The sequence below is a fragment of the Mugil cephalus genome, chromosome 14 (assembly GCF_022458985.1).
Source record: "Mugil cephalus isolate CIBA_MC_2020 chromosome 14, CIBA_Mcephalus_1.1, whole genome shotgun sequence".
NCBI classification, from domain to species: domain Eukaryota; kingdom Metazoa; phylum Chordata; class Actinopteri; order Mugiliformes; family Mugilidae; genus Mugil; species Mugil cephalus.
In genome coordinates, this window is record NC_061783.1 from 19,354,955 (window position 1) to 19,372,503 (window position 17,549).

The 17,549-nt window shown below is 41.8% G+C and overlaps 1 protein-coding gene across 20 annotated transcripts in view; it reads right to left on the minus strand.

Moving 5' to 3' along the window:
- pleca (plectin a) overlaps nucleotides 1–17,549 on the minus strand; it is a 108,627-nt gene that overhangs the window by 27,654 nt on the left and 63,424 nt on the right. For 7 of the 20 annotated variants that reach the window (XM_047604252.1, XM_047604250.1, XM_047604254.1 and 4 more), the window contains 5 exons: nucleotides 11,218–11,279; nucleotides 9,219–9,233; nucleotides 6,972–7,061; nucleotides 3,769–3,846; nucleotides 2,789–2,881 (listed from right to left, as the gene is read on the minus strand). In XM_047604252.1, coding sequence (XP_047460208.1) covers nucleotides 2,789–2,881; nucleotides 3,769–3,846; nucleotides 6,972–7,061; nucleotides 9,219–9,233; nucleotides 11,218–11,279 — 338 coding nt within the window. Of the gene's footprint in view, nucleotides 1–2,788; nucleotides 2,882–3,768; nucleotides 3,847–6,441; nucleotides 6,472–6,971; nucleotides 7,062–9,218; nucleotides 9,234–11,217; nucleotides 11,280–12,861; nucleotides 13,311–16,848; nucleotides 17,305–17,549 lie in introns of those variants that run through there. The other 13 variants (XM_047604253.1, XM_047604251.1, XM_047604264.1 and 10 more) reach the window with 8 other exon arrangements.

A 17,549-nucleotide genomic window follows, 5' to 3' on the forward strand; every position in this document is an offset into this window, starting at 1 on the left:
TATTTCAGCTAAAAACTAAACATAACTACATATAATCAGGGAACAGGTAAGTTAGTTTTTTTTCAGTAAAAATAAAAATAAAATAAAAATAAGCCAGTTTTTAAAGTTTTGTTCATCCATTCTCAACCCTGATAAAGACAAATGCTTTGAATTTCAATTAAATTTTTAACATTTTGAAATGAAAATCAAACAACCACTTATTTTTTGTCTTTTAGCGTTTAGACCTTGGTAACATTGCACATTTATTTTTGATGCTCTTACTCTTCGCTACAACATGAACATTAAAAAAGAGGCTAAAGATACTAGACGGAGGGTTAGAGGGAAAAAAAAAAAACGTTCCACTTTTCCTGCCGGTTTCTTCCAGACTTGATGACGATGACTCACATTTTAAACCACAAACAACACTTGTACTTTGGAGGCATATGATCCTCATTAAACTCACTGTTTTGGAGACAAACACAAGTGATTTGTGATTATGCAAACACAAGTTAGACAGAAAAAAAAAAAATACTTTCAATAAATACTGTGGTAGCTGTTTAACAAAAACTCCACAGGCGACTGCTTTACGAGCTGTGAGACTGTGCTATGAGTCACAGCAACACACAAAAAAAACCTCTTCACTACTGTAACTCTTTAATTCAATCAATATTCAATCAATGCATATTATACCCGAGGTTATTTTCAGAGTTGTGCGGACACAGAGGCGCCAGACGATAATTTTAATAGTTAGATTTTGCAGTTTGCAGACTCAACCAGTAGTCTGTGATATAGCTACAATCAGAAGTTTTTTTTTATGGGTTTTGCTCTGCTAGAGATGGGTGCAGGCCTCTATTAAACTATGCCGTATATATGCCATATGTCGTATAAAGTTGCAACAATTAGTATTTGGTGTCAGTGCATCACAAAAAGTGAAATAAATCTGCAGTATTGTAGCTGCTGCTCATGCACTTCGTGACTAAAATGCACAGTCTCTTACAGGAGACATGAGCTCTGTTGCGAATGTATACTATTTCCAGAGCTTAGGGCCGTGTTGATGAGTCACAGCAGAACTAATAATTTCACTTTTTTTTGGCAGGAAAGGGTGGAGGAGGGAAAAAGTAGACATTTTCTTCCTTCTGCTATTTTTCCATCAGAAGGGAAACCCCGGTGTTGTGGACGTGGGCACGGAGTGACTCAGAACCTGAATGGAAACAGGACCTCCGCCCTCACAGCCTCTTTTTTTGTTAAAAGAGTTTCTGCTTCACTGGCACGGAGTTCGACCATTAGTTTATTTCTACAAAGTCACCTGTGCGTTGGTAAACTGCAGCTTGGGGAGCTCGGAGGAAATTCGCATTGTTCGCAGTGGCCAGCATGAAGAGATTATGGATTTGTTTTCACAAAGTAATAGCTATCAGATGACTAAGTGCGTCTATATTTTCAGTTTTATTGCTCAAGCAACAAAGAGAATATTCAGCTTTTACGACAGCGATGGATCTTTACTCTTTCCTCTGCTGCAAGAGTCCTGAGCTGCAACGCCCTTGATACCCGCCAGCTTTCACATGGGAATCACTGAGTCACACCGAGGGACGAAGAAAAGGAGCCCAACATAACCATCGTACTCATTATGGCATCACAAAATAGCCAAATGTGTCTCCAGCCCTTTGGGAACACATCTGCCCATTGACGAATACTTTCCGGTAACCCTAACCCTGCCAAGCTGCTGTAGGTGGTACGAGCACTTACACGCTGTTTATGTAACTAAATGAGGAGCCCCTGTTCGAGTGAAGCCCCCTCCCGTTGTACAAAACCACACAAAAGAGCGAAAAAAAAAAAGCTTTAAAAATTTACAGATGTGAACATTCGTCTTTCGTGTTTAGTCTTTGCTCAAGGACTCGAAGAAGCTCGAGTATCGGAGCCAAACTGCTGCCAAAAGACTGCTGTGTCAACATCGGGCTAAAGTGATCCCTAAACAGAGGAAAGCCCTCTACATTTTTTCTTTTTTTTTTCCGAGACAGAGAAGCAAGATAATTACAGAGAAATCAAAGAAACTGTATAAAAAGAGCGTCTTGCAGCGGGAAGCCGACCAAACCAACTGCGTCGCTTAGAAGCCTAAACACCACATGCAGCTCAGGAAATGTGATTCATATGCTCCGAGAACACGTCAGCCACTTCAGTTTTTATACAAAGCAAAATGCAAGTAAATGTACTTTAGATCAGGGGTCCTCAACGTTTTTCAGACCAAAGAAACTATATTAAACTCAGTCCAGTGCTATATATAGATATACATCATTATTATCACCATTTTGTATTCAATATCAAGCTCAAATCAAATAATACACATGTTCAAATATTTATTTTTTACGGTAACAGTAGGGTGGCTGTGCAACTCCCACAAACATACTTGACAGAAGCATGCCTCACTGGTATGTGTGTGTGTATATAATAACTGACAGATTTGAGTTTTAACTTTAAACACAGCTAAATATAGTAGGAACAGTGAGTCACTAAGCCATCTGATGGCCCAGATTAGAGAGATGTCTGACCCTGAGGAGAAGCACACAACTTATCCAACCTTGGATGAACGGATGTTGATGGGAGCGAGCTGCACTGTTAGCTTCTCTTCTGCTAATACTGCAGCGTAACCTTTATGATTCCACCTGCCTCCATTTATCCCTTTACTAAAATATGTTGGATTCGTGTTAATGTGCATTCAAAGAAATTTAAATTTGTTTGGGAAAATTTCCTCCTTTGAAGACCTAAGCTTTAAATAAAGAAACGTCTGGAATAAATAATACGTGTCCTGCGTTACCTGGAAGTGAAGGATGATGGTCCATATCAGTCCCAGGGTCAGCTTGGGGTTTCCATCTGCAATGTCGTCATTCCTGATGTTGACCAGTTTGACCTGAAGATGTGTGATTGGATCAATTATTTGTCACAACTAAAAGAAAACACAATTTATTTACAGCAGATGTTGATAGAAAAATAAAAATAAAATGAAATGTTTTCTGTGGCTTTTGACTACCAATCAAATTTCTGAAATTGAAGAGCAGAAAAACCAACATTAACCTCCTGAGACCCTGTGTCCTCATAAGGGGACATTAAGTTTTAAGTTTCATTGCAGCTTATTCTGCTTCATTTAAACCCATTGTCCTCATTAGTGGACCATTTAGTCTGCCATCTAGTGGTAGCAAAGGTTAAAACTTATTTATTTATGCTTATTAACGTTTCTAGTTTGATATGACGTGCAAATTTAACAAATTTTATCAATAGCAACAAGCTACAGTGTCGCTAATTAGCAAGTACTCATTTGAGGACGTTGGGACTTCATTGTTCTGTCTTTGCTCAGCCATGTTCAGGTATTAAAATAAAATATTTTATATTTTGTCACACATCGGTGACTTCTTTATAATATAAATAATGAAATAATCCCAGTGTCCACATATGAGGACATTGTTTTTTGTTTTGTTTTTTCAAAAACTACTACTTCCTGTTCAAAGATTACACTTGGTTTTGATACATGTTAGGTCCTACTGATCCAAAATACTGTGGAGAAATTAAAAATGCATACCAAATAAAAGCTCAGGTCTCAGGAAGAAAACATCTCTGTGAAGGTTCTCAGTCATCCAGGTCCCAGTACATCCAAAAAAAAAACAACCTGAAAGAAAGGCAACTGGACTTGTAGAGTTTCTTGTAGAAGCATTGAAGCGTCTCCTCTAAAAGTCCAATTGCCTTCGTTTCAACTTGCTTCGAACATCAAAATATTCTTTATTCCTGCGTTTCTCCACTGACCTGTCTGTGCTTGAGAAAGTCCAGAGCGATCTGTACGTTCTGCAGCTTGTGGAAGCGCATCCGGCCTTTCTCCCTCGGCTGTAAGAGACGAGAAGACAACGGAGATGAAGAGGAGGAGGAGGAGGAGAGAACACCAAGAGGTTTTCAATGATCAGCAAACAGCAAAGCCCCATGACCGAGAAACAGGTGTTTCAGTGTCCAGTAACACAACAGGTCCTCTACGTCTTCATGTCATGGTGATAAAATAAATAAATAAATTAAATTAAATTAAAAGAGAGCAAATTTGAAGTGTGGTTCAAATTGTGCGTGGTCGTGATCAGACCTTCACCAGATCTGAGCCTACGGGACCCTGAAAATGCGCTGAAGATCCAGCCAAGATGTCAGCAGGTGAAAGCATGATAATGAGTGATGAACATTCTCAGTGCTTCTGCCGATCATCATTCACCGCTCTTCTTTTCTTTTCTCCAAAGACCTACCTAGCGACACCGTACCGCACCCGTGTCAGCTGACGACCGAAAACTGACGCTCAACTATTTTTGACTGCAGCTCCAACCGAGGAGATCCTTAACCACGTACCGGTATCTACACCTGCACAGGATGTGGTTGCCTCTGGAGCGATGGACGTGTCATGCACTGGTTTTTAAGCCTTGCTGCAGAATTAGTCAGCTTATCAAGCTGCAGACATGCAGCTTTAAAATACAGGGAGCACAATACTTGCCTCAAATTTACCTTAAATTTAAACATCTGAAAAGGACGATACTCATGTCTTTACATCTTTAAACCAACATCAAATAAGTAAAAAATAACCAAAGATGGGATCCGACACTTTCACTCATCCATTCTCAGGATAATTATTGAACTTTTGGAGAAATTAAATATCTTAATAATTGGTGCATGTAGGGATTATTGCTGCTATATTCGTAAATATTGGATTGACAAAAACTACAAGGCGTCGTACGGATGTTGTTTATTCTTGGATGAAGAGTCTTCATTTGCATCCAGTCCTGAAATGTGGGACATTACAAGAAGCCACTGTGATGGAAAACGATACTAAAACCAAGGCATCTGGACTTTCTGGGTTTTCTTAAAGGCGTTTCATTCAAGTGGCTTCTTCTGCAGGTCTAAACGCCTGGTAGGGTGTTTAGACCTGTTTGTCCACCTGAAACTCCCATGACTAGGGTCTGCTGGTTGCCCGGTGGGCCCCAAATCTCCAGAGTAAAGGTTTCAACTCCATTCATGTCTTGAGTTTCAGGTGGGCGGATGTCCCAAACAAAACTCCCAACCAGTGTTTCCAGATAAGAAATAAAGAAATATCGTACTGTCACTTAAAAATGATCCAAACTATCGTACGTACTAAAACAACTAGGAGAGTGCATTTAAAACCAAAGCTACTCTAAATAAAAACCAGCAGTGTATAATGCACATGGCCCGAAATTATCGTATAAATACGATAATTATAGCATATGTGGCAACACTGCTCCCGACCAGTCGTTTGGAAAAGAAGATCGCTCTTGGATGAGCGATACGCTGCGTGTGACTACTCTACTTAACTTATATATATATATATTAAAAAAAACAGTAACTTAAAAAAAGCCACTGCAGAAAATTTAACAAATTAAATCAATTACTTTCACTTAGTCCAACGTACAACTGCTGACCCGGCGAGGTCTGTGTATGTTTTGGTCATTGAATTTTCCGTTCAGAAAAGGAAAAAAAAAACTAAAAGAACAAATCATTTTTAAATTCAAAAATTAAAATTGAAATTCAAGACATTTTTTCTTTATCAGGGTGGAGAATTGATAAACAAAAATTTTAAAAAACACTCGCTTTTAATTTTCTGTTTCTGAAAACAAAAAATAAAATCATTAGAAGACAGAAAAAAACGCCCGTTTTTCTTTATATTGTGCGACCGGAAGTTGTCGTTTTCAAAGTAAGAGCACGTAAGAGGACGGCGCTGTGTAACAGAAGTTGATGGACACGGATCAGTGCGTTGTTTTTCGAAACAATAAAAGAGTCTCAGGGAAGAGGATATGATCGCAGAAAAACTAAGCAACATATTTCAGCTAAAAACTAAAAATAACTACATATGATCAGGGAATAATTAGCTGCTAGCTAGCATCACGCCTGGGCTAGCTAGAGAAACCACAGGTAGAAGTCATGTATTTGGGCGCTTTGACCTTAAACACAGCGCTCATACATGCTCTTACTTTGAAAACGGCAACTTCCGGTTGCGCAATAAGAAAAACGTGCGCTTTTTTGTTTCTGTCTTCTATCAATTTTATATTTTGTTTTTAGAAACAGAAGATGAAAAAAGACCGTTTTTTAAAGGTTTGTTTATCAATTCTCGACCCTGATAAAGAAAAATGCCTTGAAATTCAATTTTATTTTTTGAATTTTAAAATGAAAATTAAATAACCGCTAATTTTTTTGGTTTGTTCATTTTTTAATATCCTTTTCTGAACGGAAAATCCAATAACCAAAACACACAAGGACCCGGTGAGCTCACTGATTAAGATGAAAGAGGACGATGTTGACACAAAAAGGGGACAATATACACGGGGGGGTGAGACTGTCATCATGCACAGCCCAGCAGCCACCTGAAAAGGCGGAGGCGGGGGGGTGACACATGCCACGCCCGAGGAGGCGGCCAGCCACAGTCCAGGCGCCACTCACCAACCGCACGTTCCTCACAACGTCACGTTCCCTCGGCTACCACAGCAAGAGCATCGCAAGAGAGGAGGAAGGCAGAGGCAGAGGAGGGGGAGGGAGGGAGGGGGGGAGGAGGGGAAAGGTCAGGGCAAAGGTCAGCAAACAGGAAGTAGAGAAAGGAAAAAACCAGGGGTCAAACAAGTCAGTGCAGAGAGGTTACAAGATGGAAGCAAAGGATGAAATTAGTGTTTTAAGGCTACAGCACCAGGGAGGTGTGTTCCCAAAAAGACCGGTGCTGAGGTAAGTAAAAAGCAAAAGAGTGCGCATAGCCTCGGCATGTACTGAAATGTCTGGACACCTCTAGAGAATCAAAAGTCGACACATGCAGAAGTGGAGACGAGTAAGAAGGCTGGACTCGGATAAACGTTTGGAGCGGACTGGACAGCAGAAGACACACGTGACAGCATATAAAGTCGCCAGGACAAGAGGTAAGGGACGGGACAGAAGCGGGTGTCCTCACGTCCGAAGACGCGAGGGGTCCACAAGAGGCTCACCAGCGTCTCTCCGGAGAGCACCTCCAGCAGGGAGATGAGGTTGTGTCCATCTCTGAGGTCCTCGTACAGGTCGGTGATGTGACGCTGGGCCTGACAGGAGAAGAGAGGACGTTTTGTTATTCACATTATTACTGCATCACAACGTGACACAAAGAGTTGCTGAGGTCCTCCACAATGACAGCAACTTCACAACAGCGTGAGAGGAAAAACGGACACACAAAACAGTAAAGGACCAGAGTTACCGTCTGACTTCTGCACTAGTGATCTAGTCTACTCTTTGAAAGGATTTCTTTCTTTTTATAGTCACGTAAACATGATCATTCATTTGGGTTATGAGGAATCCAGATTATTATATTTGAACAAACAACCAGTTTTCTTTGTGATGTGGACTATAACTATGTCTACAACTTATGTGCAAAACAAGATCTGGAGCAACTCTCAAATTATTTATTTGGATCTGGTACAAATATGTCAAAGTTTATGAATGGTAGTAATTAATTCCAGTTCCTTCTGATTGTACAAATCTGAACATTTTTACCTTCCTTAACTTTCCAAAACGTGGCTTTGCTATCAAAAGAAACCACACTTTAAACTTAAATATATAAAATAATACATTTAATTAATGCTCTTACAATATTTCTCCAAATCTGTATATACTTTAAGCCGTTTGAAGGTTTGTTTGTATGAAAAAGTGTAAAATATAGAAAGCCGTTAACTACATTAGGTAAACTGATGAGCTGGACGCTAATATTCAACTTTAAACCATGAAGTTAGTCTGCAAAATCAACTAATGTACTAAAATTTCCCATTTGTTTCGTATAATCGCTAATTTACTATTAAATTAGTATTAGGGCCACTCACGAGAAAAAAATTAGAGGAGGTAGATTTTTTTTTTCAATATGCCCTTAAATGCCTCAGACTTTCGAGAAAAAGGTCAAACTTTCAAGAAAAAAAGTAAAAAGTAGAACGAAAGTCGACCTTTAAACCAGCAGTACTGTATGTGTATGTGTATATACCTCTGATACTCCCGGGAAGAGTAATACTTAATTAATTATTATTAAGAATTTAAAATTGTACTGTGATTTTTGGACTGCTGCATGTCAACAGTGGCCTGGATAACTGAAAAAAATAATCACGATGCAATTTCTTGAAATTTTGACTTTTTCTCAAAGTGCATGAGGAAAAAAAACAAACTACCTCCTCTAATTGTTTTATTCATGTGGCCCTGATACTCGTACTGGTAATATTTCTGAGTCTACTAAAGTCAGTGAGGAAGATTAGTGAACTGCTCTGGCCCATATTATAGCCAGACATGTAAAAAATAAATAAATAAATAAAAATCCTTCTGCCTCAGACGTCTCCTCTCACTTCTGTGTTGCAGTAATTTCAGTTCAACATTTATTCGCCTTATCTGAATATAACTTGGTGTGTTCAATATTTACATTTTTATATTGCAGAGTGAAATTAAATTATAATAAATATTATATCATTAAAAAATTTAATTTTTAATTGTTTAAAGTACATGTAAAAAATACACGACTAATCACAATTTGCCACGTTTTGGTTTTAGCCGGCTGTTGATTTTAGCCGTTGTTAGCGTGACATGGACTTGTAGTTCACATAAAACACATGAAAAACTTAAAATTACAGCATTTTTATGTGGAAAAATACTGTCTGTACGACTGATTTAATGCAACAATAAATACTCAGACACGCTAATAAACTAATACAGGAGCTTCTTATTACTGTTTACACACGGGGCGGCCATCTTGGTAACTCAACTCGGGGGATATTTCTACTGGTGTAATTCTGACTTCTGGGTATAAATGTAACGTACCATAAGAATGATGCAATAATCACCAGGATGTGGCCGATCATAAAGCTTAAATAACGAACCACGAACAAAGAATAATAATTTGGCTGCACACACCTTTATCGTCTATCAGTGGTTAGATCCAGACTCTACAAATAAGGTTCCTTCTTCTCTTGAAACCTATAGGCGGTGCATGCTCGACTACTACGGGTACTTTTAAAGTGTTGCAGCTACACAACATGTGGGGACAAATGGGCTCCTACAGAAGTTAGAAAACACTAACAAATAAATACATAATGAAAGAGGGACCAAAGGTCAGAGGTCGACAGGAAAAAGAGCTCAGAAGGAGGTGAGAGTCAGAGGGAGGAGGGAAAAAACATTAACACAGACATGCAGGCAGAAATGAATGCTATCCACTCACAGACAGCACCTACCTCTGCCTTCCAGTGCTGATGGGAAAGGATGGGAGGACAGGATGAAGGATGGAAAGAAGAAACAGTTTGATGTGAGAAGATACAAGAACTTCAGAGACTCGTGGAGGACAGACGCTGGTTTGATTTGACAGACATTCGACAAAGACAGTTTTATCATGTTTAATTCGTTTTTTTTTACTTTAAAAGTAAAGGAATTAAATCAGATAAAAAAAAAACTTTGATAAAAACGTCTGGTTTTCTTTCTCAAACTGATGGAGAGATTAAGTCGGGACCTCCCTACCTATTATATGTGTTCTACAATAAACTAGTGCTATTTATAAATATAAATTATCATCATTTAGCATTCAATATTAAGCTATCCCTCATCCCTTCACTAAGATATGTTGGATTCATGTTAATGTGTATAATATATATATATTTATATATATAAAAAATGTCCTCTCCAATGCGTCTGTTGAAGACCTATGGTGTAACATGAGGTGGAGGACGTGTTACAGTAGATGGCACTTGTGAGACAGCTGACCATGAGACCCCCCCCACCCCCCGATCATCCTCCTCATAGTCTGATCCCGTGACTCTGCTGCTGCGAGTCCAGAAACGCCTCGGGAGGGGAGCAGCTGAACATCTCTCGGTCTTTTTGGCTCAAACCTGAGGGATTTCCTGAGAAAATAAACGTCGGCTGACGACAAAGCCTCTGAGTCATGTCCAACTGAGCCCCCGCGTGTCTCGGGTCGCACGCTGGAGCGGGGCGGGGGGGAGGACATTCTTTAGCACACTTCAGTTCCCACGTGAAAAACAAGGACCCGTCAGCTCGACCGTGTCACGGAGACACGGTGATACGCAGCTGATACGATCAAGGTAGAGCACAGTCACCGTTCCCTCATCAAACACAGTGACTCCATCAGTGAGTCAGGAGATTAAACTGATTAATGTCTGCTCGTTAAGCTTTTAAATAAAATGCTAACGTGAGATTGTCCTGTTGTCTTTTTAGGAGAAGTGACATGTTGTCAGATTAACGGGGGGAAAACGAGATTAACTGATTAACAAGATGAACTGAAAAAACTGATATAAATAAATATGAATAATCTGCTATTGATAAGTTCACTGATCAGGTTATGATTGTTTTCTACTCAGCAGGAGTAGAAAACCCAAAGATACTCAACTTCATAATGTTTAATGTTGTGAATCAAAATGTAAAGCACTTTGAATGGCATTCATTTGTTATTCATTCATCTTGAAAGGTGCTATATAAATAAAACTTGATTGATTGTCATTAAATAATGAACTTAGCAACACTAGCTTGCTAAATCCCATATGCTTTGCTATAGATTATCTCTTAATTGATAATTTCAGCACTGGTTACTGGATATTAGAAATAACTAGCCTCTCCTAATTCTTTATCCTACTACTTAAACTGCATTTTAAGGTCATTTGTATTGTTTCCTAGCGTCACAGGGGACCTCTCAGTCTGAGTCAGGGACTCTCGGAACAAAGCCGTGACGCCGCCGCTCTGAAGCCCTGAAAGTCTGGATCCCACATGTGAAACCCGACCGCTTCCTAAAGCGAGGCCAGGTGTCTCTGACTCATTCTCCTCATGGACGTGGACAGTCTTTATTGTGCAGGGGAGTGATTTTGTATAATTTGTTCACCTTTTTCCAAAGGAAAGCGTGGGGAATAACGTGTTTGATCAGACCAGCCTGCATCACATAAGGAAACATTTGTGGGAGGATTTAAGGCTCTTGACCGAAACAGAACAACCTGTAGAGTTATTTGAGGGCAGGGTAATTGTTTGGGCCCCTTTGGACAAAAAAAGAAAAAAGAAAAATGGCTGCTGTAGGTGGCTACCTTTTGGCAGAATGACAAGCATGAGCTCTTTTAAACCTACGAAGGCCCAACTATTTGTCTATTTGGTACAGATGAACTTGTTGGTGTTTTCTCGTCTTTTTACGTGAATGTGTTTGTGGAAATGAATGATTTTCATCAGTGAGCGGCGTCTCACCTTCATCAGGTGCTTGTTGACCCATTTCGTGAAGGTCTTCTTCTGGACTCGGTCCCGTTCATCTGAGGAAAAGGCAGAAACGGACACAAGCTCAGTTCAGTCAACTCTCATTCACTGATGCTTCCAAAGTCAGCTTCACGAATGCTTCTTCCCAAAAGTGAATTATCGTTTTTTAATATTTCAGAAGTTTGCTCTGTGGTTGCATCAAAATAGCAAAGTCTACTTGTTTTGCATGGTCACACGTTGCACATTTTCCATAGATCGTTATAATAGTTTATAGAGGCTGGAAGCCGTAAAATCTTCTGGTGATTCACGAGAGAAAAACGGAGCCGAGTCATCTTGCGGTCCTGAAATAGTTTTTTTCCTGTCTCCCTTGGTCATCCCACAACCCTTCAGCATTCTAACCCCAGTGATTAAGTCGGCGATCACAAGTAAACATTATCGGATGTTTTCCCAGAGTCTTGGAAGATCTGGATAAATATTAGCGCGGCCCCAGATGATGATGCTGCAGAAAACTCGGAAAGTAAAAGCGAAAACGCTCCACATGAACACCTCTACAGAAAAACAAAGGAACGTGTTTCATCTTGTCGCTGTTTAGGCTCACACATACCAGCAGGTGCTCTACGTGTGATGCAGTGTTTTCCCAAATACTTAAATAAACCGTGAAGCTTTGGAGAAAGAACCAGCCAACTCTTCACCTCATTAGAAGCGATGAGGAGGGCGTTCGTCAGACGCAGGGAAGTGTAACAAAGCAAATCTGCGGTCGGAGTTTGAGAGAAACTGCGACTTCCGTCGCTTGATCACGTGCCTGATGGCGTGTAAAGAGGTTCTCTGTGTCTCTGAGATCAAAGCTCACGAAAACAGAAGCGATCGGACGCAGAGGGAACAGAGAAACCGCCGGAGAAACCGGCGACATCCCGCGGCGCCAACGCCCATTTGAGGGTGGCAGCACGCCGCTGAGTCACAAACACACTCATGCCTGCGTGAGTGTCTAAACAGAGAAGTGAGAAGGAACCACAAAAGAGGAGAAATCGATTCTAATATTTTTTTTTTTTTTTTTAACGAAAAGACAAATAAATCCTGCAAAAAGAAACAAAAAGACAAAACCACAGCTGCTCATACTGCTACTGAATTCATGAGGCTGCACTTAACATTCCAAAAACCTCAGGCCGGTGAAATGCACAACAGAGGAAAAGCAAACTTCACTGATCCCTTCAACAAATAACAGTGTTTTGACTTCTTTCGCCTGAAGCTGCAGGATGAGTCCTTTCAACCCCCATGTGTCACAGACAATCATCCTCTAAAGTTTAGTCTAAAAGATGCCTTTTATTTCTTTCTCTCTTTCTGAAACTGCAAAATCATTCAGTTTGTTCTTCTTTGTAAACAGGGCTTTGACTTTGCTGCAAAAAAAAGAGAAACAAGCGGTTTCCTCTGGTCGGGGCGTCTGCACCAATTGAACAAGGACGAGCGATGACACACGGAGGGGTGTGGCCCATTTGATATAAACGAGGCAGGAGACCACTGCCGTCAAATTCAGACTTTAAACTACTTTAAAGTCCAGAAAAATCAAAGGGTACGGCTTAAGAAAAGACACAAGGATGCCTATAGGGAAGACAAAGCGAAGTAAAAGGAGCCAAACTCTACCTTTCCTGTGATCCGTGGCCTTGAGCAGCCCCTGGTAGCGGGGCTCCTCTATGAAGACCCTGTCGCTACCCATACTGTCAGAGGAGTAGTTTCTGAATCTCTGCTCCATCTCTACGCTGCCGTTAACAAAACCAAAACAGGAGCCTCCCGTAAAAGTCTTCTCCTTGTCCTCCTCCTTCTGCTTTCCTGAGACCTCTGAGGGATCCTGCAGTTTGAGGCGTATTGCTCAGTTCCTGATCTCACTCCCCTTCTCTCCCTTTCTGCATTTGCCGTCTCTGACATTCAGTGCAACAACTATTTCTTTTTTTTTTTTTTCCTCCCCACCAGCTCTTGCAAAATGCCTGCCTTCAGGGCTACAACGTCAGAAGCTGTCATTCACTGCAGAGCAGAGCAGCAGAGGACGGCACGGCTCCCCTCCCTCCAGGCTCGGCCCTGATATCTACACCCAGACCCCACCCACCCCGAGCACACCTCACCGAAGGCCCTCAGAGAGCAGCCCAGATCTCTGAGATCTCTGCACGGATAACGCTCACATCGAGACCTTATCTAACAGCAATGCGCCTCCGTGTTTGTTTTGTAGCTGAAATCCATCACTTTACTCTTTTAGCTACCAAAAAAAAAAAACACAAACTTTAAATCCAAAACCACCTTAACAGAGCGAAAAGCCCTCAAACTAAGTTTTAATACGAAGCCACTGTCTGTGCCTCATATTTACAAAGCCAGCATTTCTGCATGGAATCACCCCGGGGCATGGAATCACACAGTCCTTCACTACACAAAGACGTCGCACAGACAAACGCCGACGCCACAGCTTCAATCTAATAAAGGATCCAGACTGAATTTATCTCAGAACTGAACCATCTGATACCGTTGACAGGAATGTGACACAAAAAAAGCTATTTAAACGTTTCCCCACCAGCTAAACGCCATCAACAGCTTTGGTTCCCGGCACCATATTCACCGAGATGATTGCAGGATTACTCAGAAACCGTTGTTGTAGAAAAGAGGAAGGGTTACCGAGGCAACCAGCGCCTGAGACATCCACTAGCAGCGAACTGTCGGCTACAGAGTGATGGGAAAAAGGAGCAAATTGCTTGAATAGGCGGACGGGGCTTCACTTTAAAAATTGATTCTTGAAGTAAGATTAATAAAAGCGTAAAACTGCACAGATCACTAATCCAGAGAATAGAGTATTTTTCTCATTTAGACTAAATCCGAGTCGAAGGAATCACGGCAGGACAACTACAAAAGAGCCGAAAGAGCAGAAAACAGCCGCCTCCACGCTCTCCCGAAAAACGGCACAACTGCAACAGATCTGGAGCCTGAACTCCGCTCATTCATCAGGACACAATTAAGGAGGAAACCGACGCTGTGTGGGCTGAAGGATTCGGGAAGAATGAATTAATGCATCTAAGGATGTGATGAAAACAACAACCTCCAAGTGGTTTGTCTTGGAGAAGTTTCAAATCAGGCGTTGGGTCAGTCCACTTATAAATGATTAAAAAAAACAATCATGCTTCTGCAGAAAATCACTCAAGACACAAAGCAGCTGTTGTTTCAACGCAAATAACTTTTGTCAAACAGCTTCAGTCCAAGGTCACGTGCGCTCATCTTCCTCTCTGAGGCCGTGCTGTCGTGCTCGGGCGCTTCCAAACTAGCACCTCCGCACGGCTGCATACATTCCCCGCAACACGTAAATACCTGCAACACCTTTCACCCCTCGGGAACATCAATTTTCCGTGCCGTTACTGACACACGACTGTAAAGGAGGGACATTTTTTGGATGCCTACGGAGGGAGGTGGCTTGTCGGGACCTGAGAAATGGAAGGAGGTGAGGTTACACCTTCAATGGCGCTAATACCAGCCCTGAGGGAGTGTACGTACGTGCACAATATGACACTAATAGTGTCCCTAACTAGAAAGGGCACTCATTAGGTAATAATCTGATCTATTTTAACTGAGAATCTGTGAAATTTGTCACTTGCAATTTCTTAAACACTTGCAGTCTCTGGTGTCGCTGCCATTGATTTAGTGTTTATAAACCAAAAACTCTGGATGCAAACTCCTCAACTTGTGCTTGTTTGAACACGTCTTGATGCAATCAGTTATGCTGTGCGCTTTGGCTCACTGATTTAAAATCCAATTAGGGCGTAATGCTAACAAAGTAATGGAGCAGAATGAGCTAATTTCTTTATGGGATGTAACTCTCCATCTTCACCAGCTCCGATCAGTTTTACTCATAACACCGAGATTAACCTGAGCGGCGAAAGCTGACAGATGTTGACAGTCACAAGTGTGGACGTCTGTGAATTCCAGTCGAGGGTGCGACCACGCGTCACTCAGACATTGAAGGGGAGGGGATGGGAGGGGAGGGCGCCTTTCCTCAAAAAAAATAAAAAACACACTGCATGCTCATTTGTGCAAGTGACAGCACGCGATATCAGTCCCACTAGAGGACAGGAATGTACACCAGCCAAACAGAGTGCATCATCTGGCTCACAGCAGGACGGAGCCGTGCCAAGGTGAGGGATGGAAGGTGTTGTGGGGCAGAACCAGCCTCATGAAAGCATGAAGAAACAGACGCCTCAGTCTGTTATTATGACTGACTGGAATTTATATCATCAAAACAGGTGGTGAATAAAAAAAAATTAAAAAAAAGAGGGAGATGGAGATGGAGATGGACGCGAAACCCAAAGATACCAGGAAACAAAACAAAAGAGTCGCCTATATAATGTTTCCACAACAGAATTATATAAACCTGCGCTGGCTCCGGCTCATTCTGGCAGCGGAAGAACCGTTTTCATTCACTCGGAGTACAAAAACATACATAATCAGACACACGTGGTGTTTACAGGGTGGCGGTTGTGGAAGTATGAGAACTGGGTAATTGCTGGATTTATGATTATCAGATGTGAAAGCTGAGGCCAATTAAAAAAAAAAAAAAAAAAGTTTCCAGCTCATCACTGTTTGTCTCCCTCTTCTGGTAGAAAAGCGACAGTACAGGGGAAAAAATAAAGTCTTTTATAATCTACTTTAACGTCCAACTAGTTGGGGGGAACCTTCTCTGAGCTGAATCTCTCATGAGAACAGAGGCTACTGTTAAGAACCCCCCTCAGGACCTTCCAGTGTTGACATAAGTCCACGGTCAGATGCGTTTTAAATGAGGGAAGAGTGGTTTGTGTGGGGGGTTGCCATGGCAGCGCAGAAGAAAAAAAACATACACACACAGAGAGAAGTTGAGTCCATATGTTTTTGAACAAAACCCCTCTGGAGAAAATTGGTTATAAAATCATGCATAAAAAAAAGGAAAAATAAAACTTTCCGTAGGCGTCACTTAGAGTCTATTCCTGTTGAAAAGGTGTTTGCTCTGTTTCTTAAAGTGCGCGCATTCAGACGTGAGCGCAACTGATCCGTCTGAACCGAGGCGTCAAGAAGCGGCTAAAGGCAGCGAGGCACGTTTTTGTAGTAAATCACGCTTTGTTCAGAACCGGTTTGAAGAAAGTGGATAACACTTGCACTGCAGCGTGACTGCTCTGACTTTCTATCTGATTTTCTAAGAATCCACTCATCGTTTGAGTGGAAAAGATAACAGAAATATAGAAAGTGCGCACAAGGCAAAAGTCATTTTAACACGTTTTTAACCAACATTTGAGAAGTAATATAGAAAAAAAACAAACGTTTTGGCATTTATGCTCAATAATTATATAATATAAACAGTAAATTATTGCTGAATTAATCTGTTGATCAGCCAGTCTGCTCGGTTAATATAGATATTAAATTTATAAAAGTACAATAAAAATTTAACGTATGTTGCTGGGAGACTGGCTGCCCACTGTTTTGACCCACACGGCTTGCTGTATTGTGGGTGGAGGTACGTAAAAAGTTTAACATCGTCATCATCTGCACCCCATCAGCCCCTCCCAACAACAATCTCCTCCAATTACTGGGAGACGGAGGCAGCGTCAGCGGCGGAGCGCTCGGACCTACCTGCGCAGCACATCCTGCTGTACAGATGACCCCCAACGTCCTCGCACCTCATTTCGTGGATGTAATTACTTCGTCGGTACGCGTATTCCCACTCCGGCCCTCCGCGCCAGGACGACACGGCGGCCCGCATCGCATCCTCCGCTCCGGCCATCCTGGTCTGTGCCGCGCGTAAACGCAGAGCGCGCAGGACTTTCTTATTAATAACCTCCCTCCTCCCCCCACTGTTTTTTTTTACGCACTCCTCTTGTACGCTACCAGCCCCGACAAAGTTTTCCCTCTCTTCTGCGAGAGGCACATGTAGGAAAAAAAACAGGGTCGTGTCAGATTGCAGACACTTTGTCACAAGCCCAGCCCACTTCTGTTTTGTTTGGAGAGGAGAGCTGGAGCGCTCCGGGCGGCTTCATCCTCCTCCGTTCCCCTCCGAGCGCTTTGTGCAGTGTACAGACACCGGAGCACCACACGCTACGTCCCTATTTTAGCCCGCGTTACATCTGCGTCTCTTCCCTACATTACGTAACCCTCTCAGCCCTCTACATGCGAAACAGAAACCAGTATAAGTTCCGGGAAGACGCAGCATTCATTAGAGGCAGTGGGAGACGGTTCTGTCTTTCTTGTCTGCGCGGATGACTGAAAAAGGAGGGCAGAGTGGCGGCTTGACAGCGCGTATATTTCTTTCTGGTCGTAAATCATCCCTTACCCTC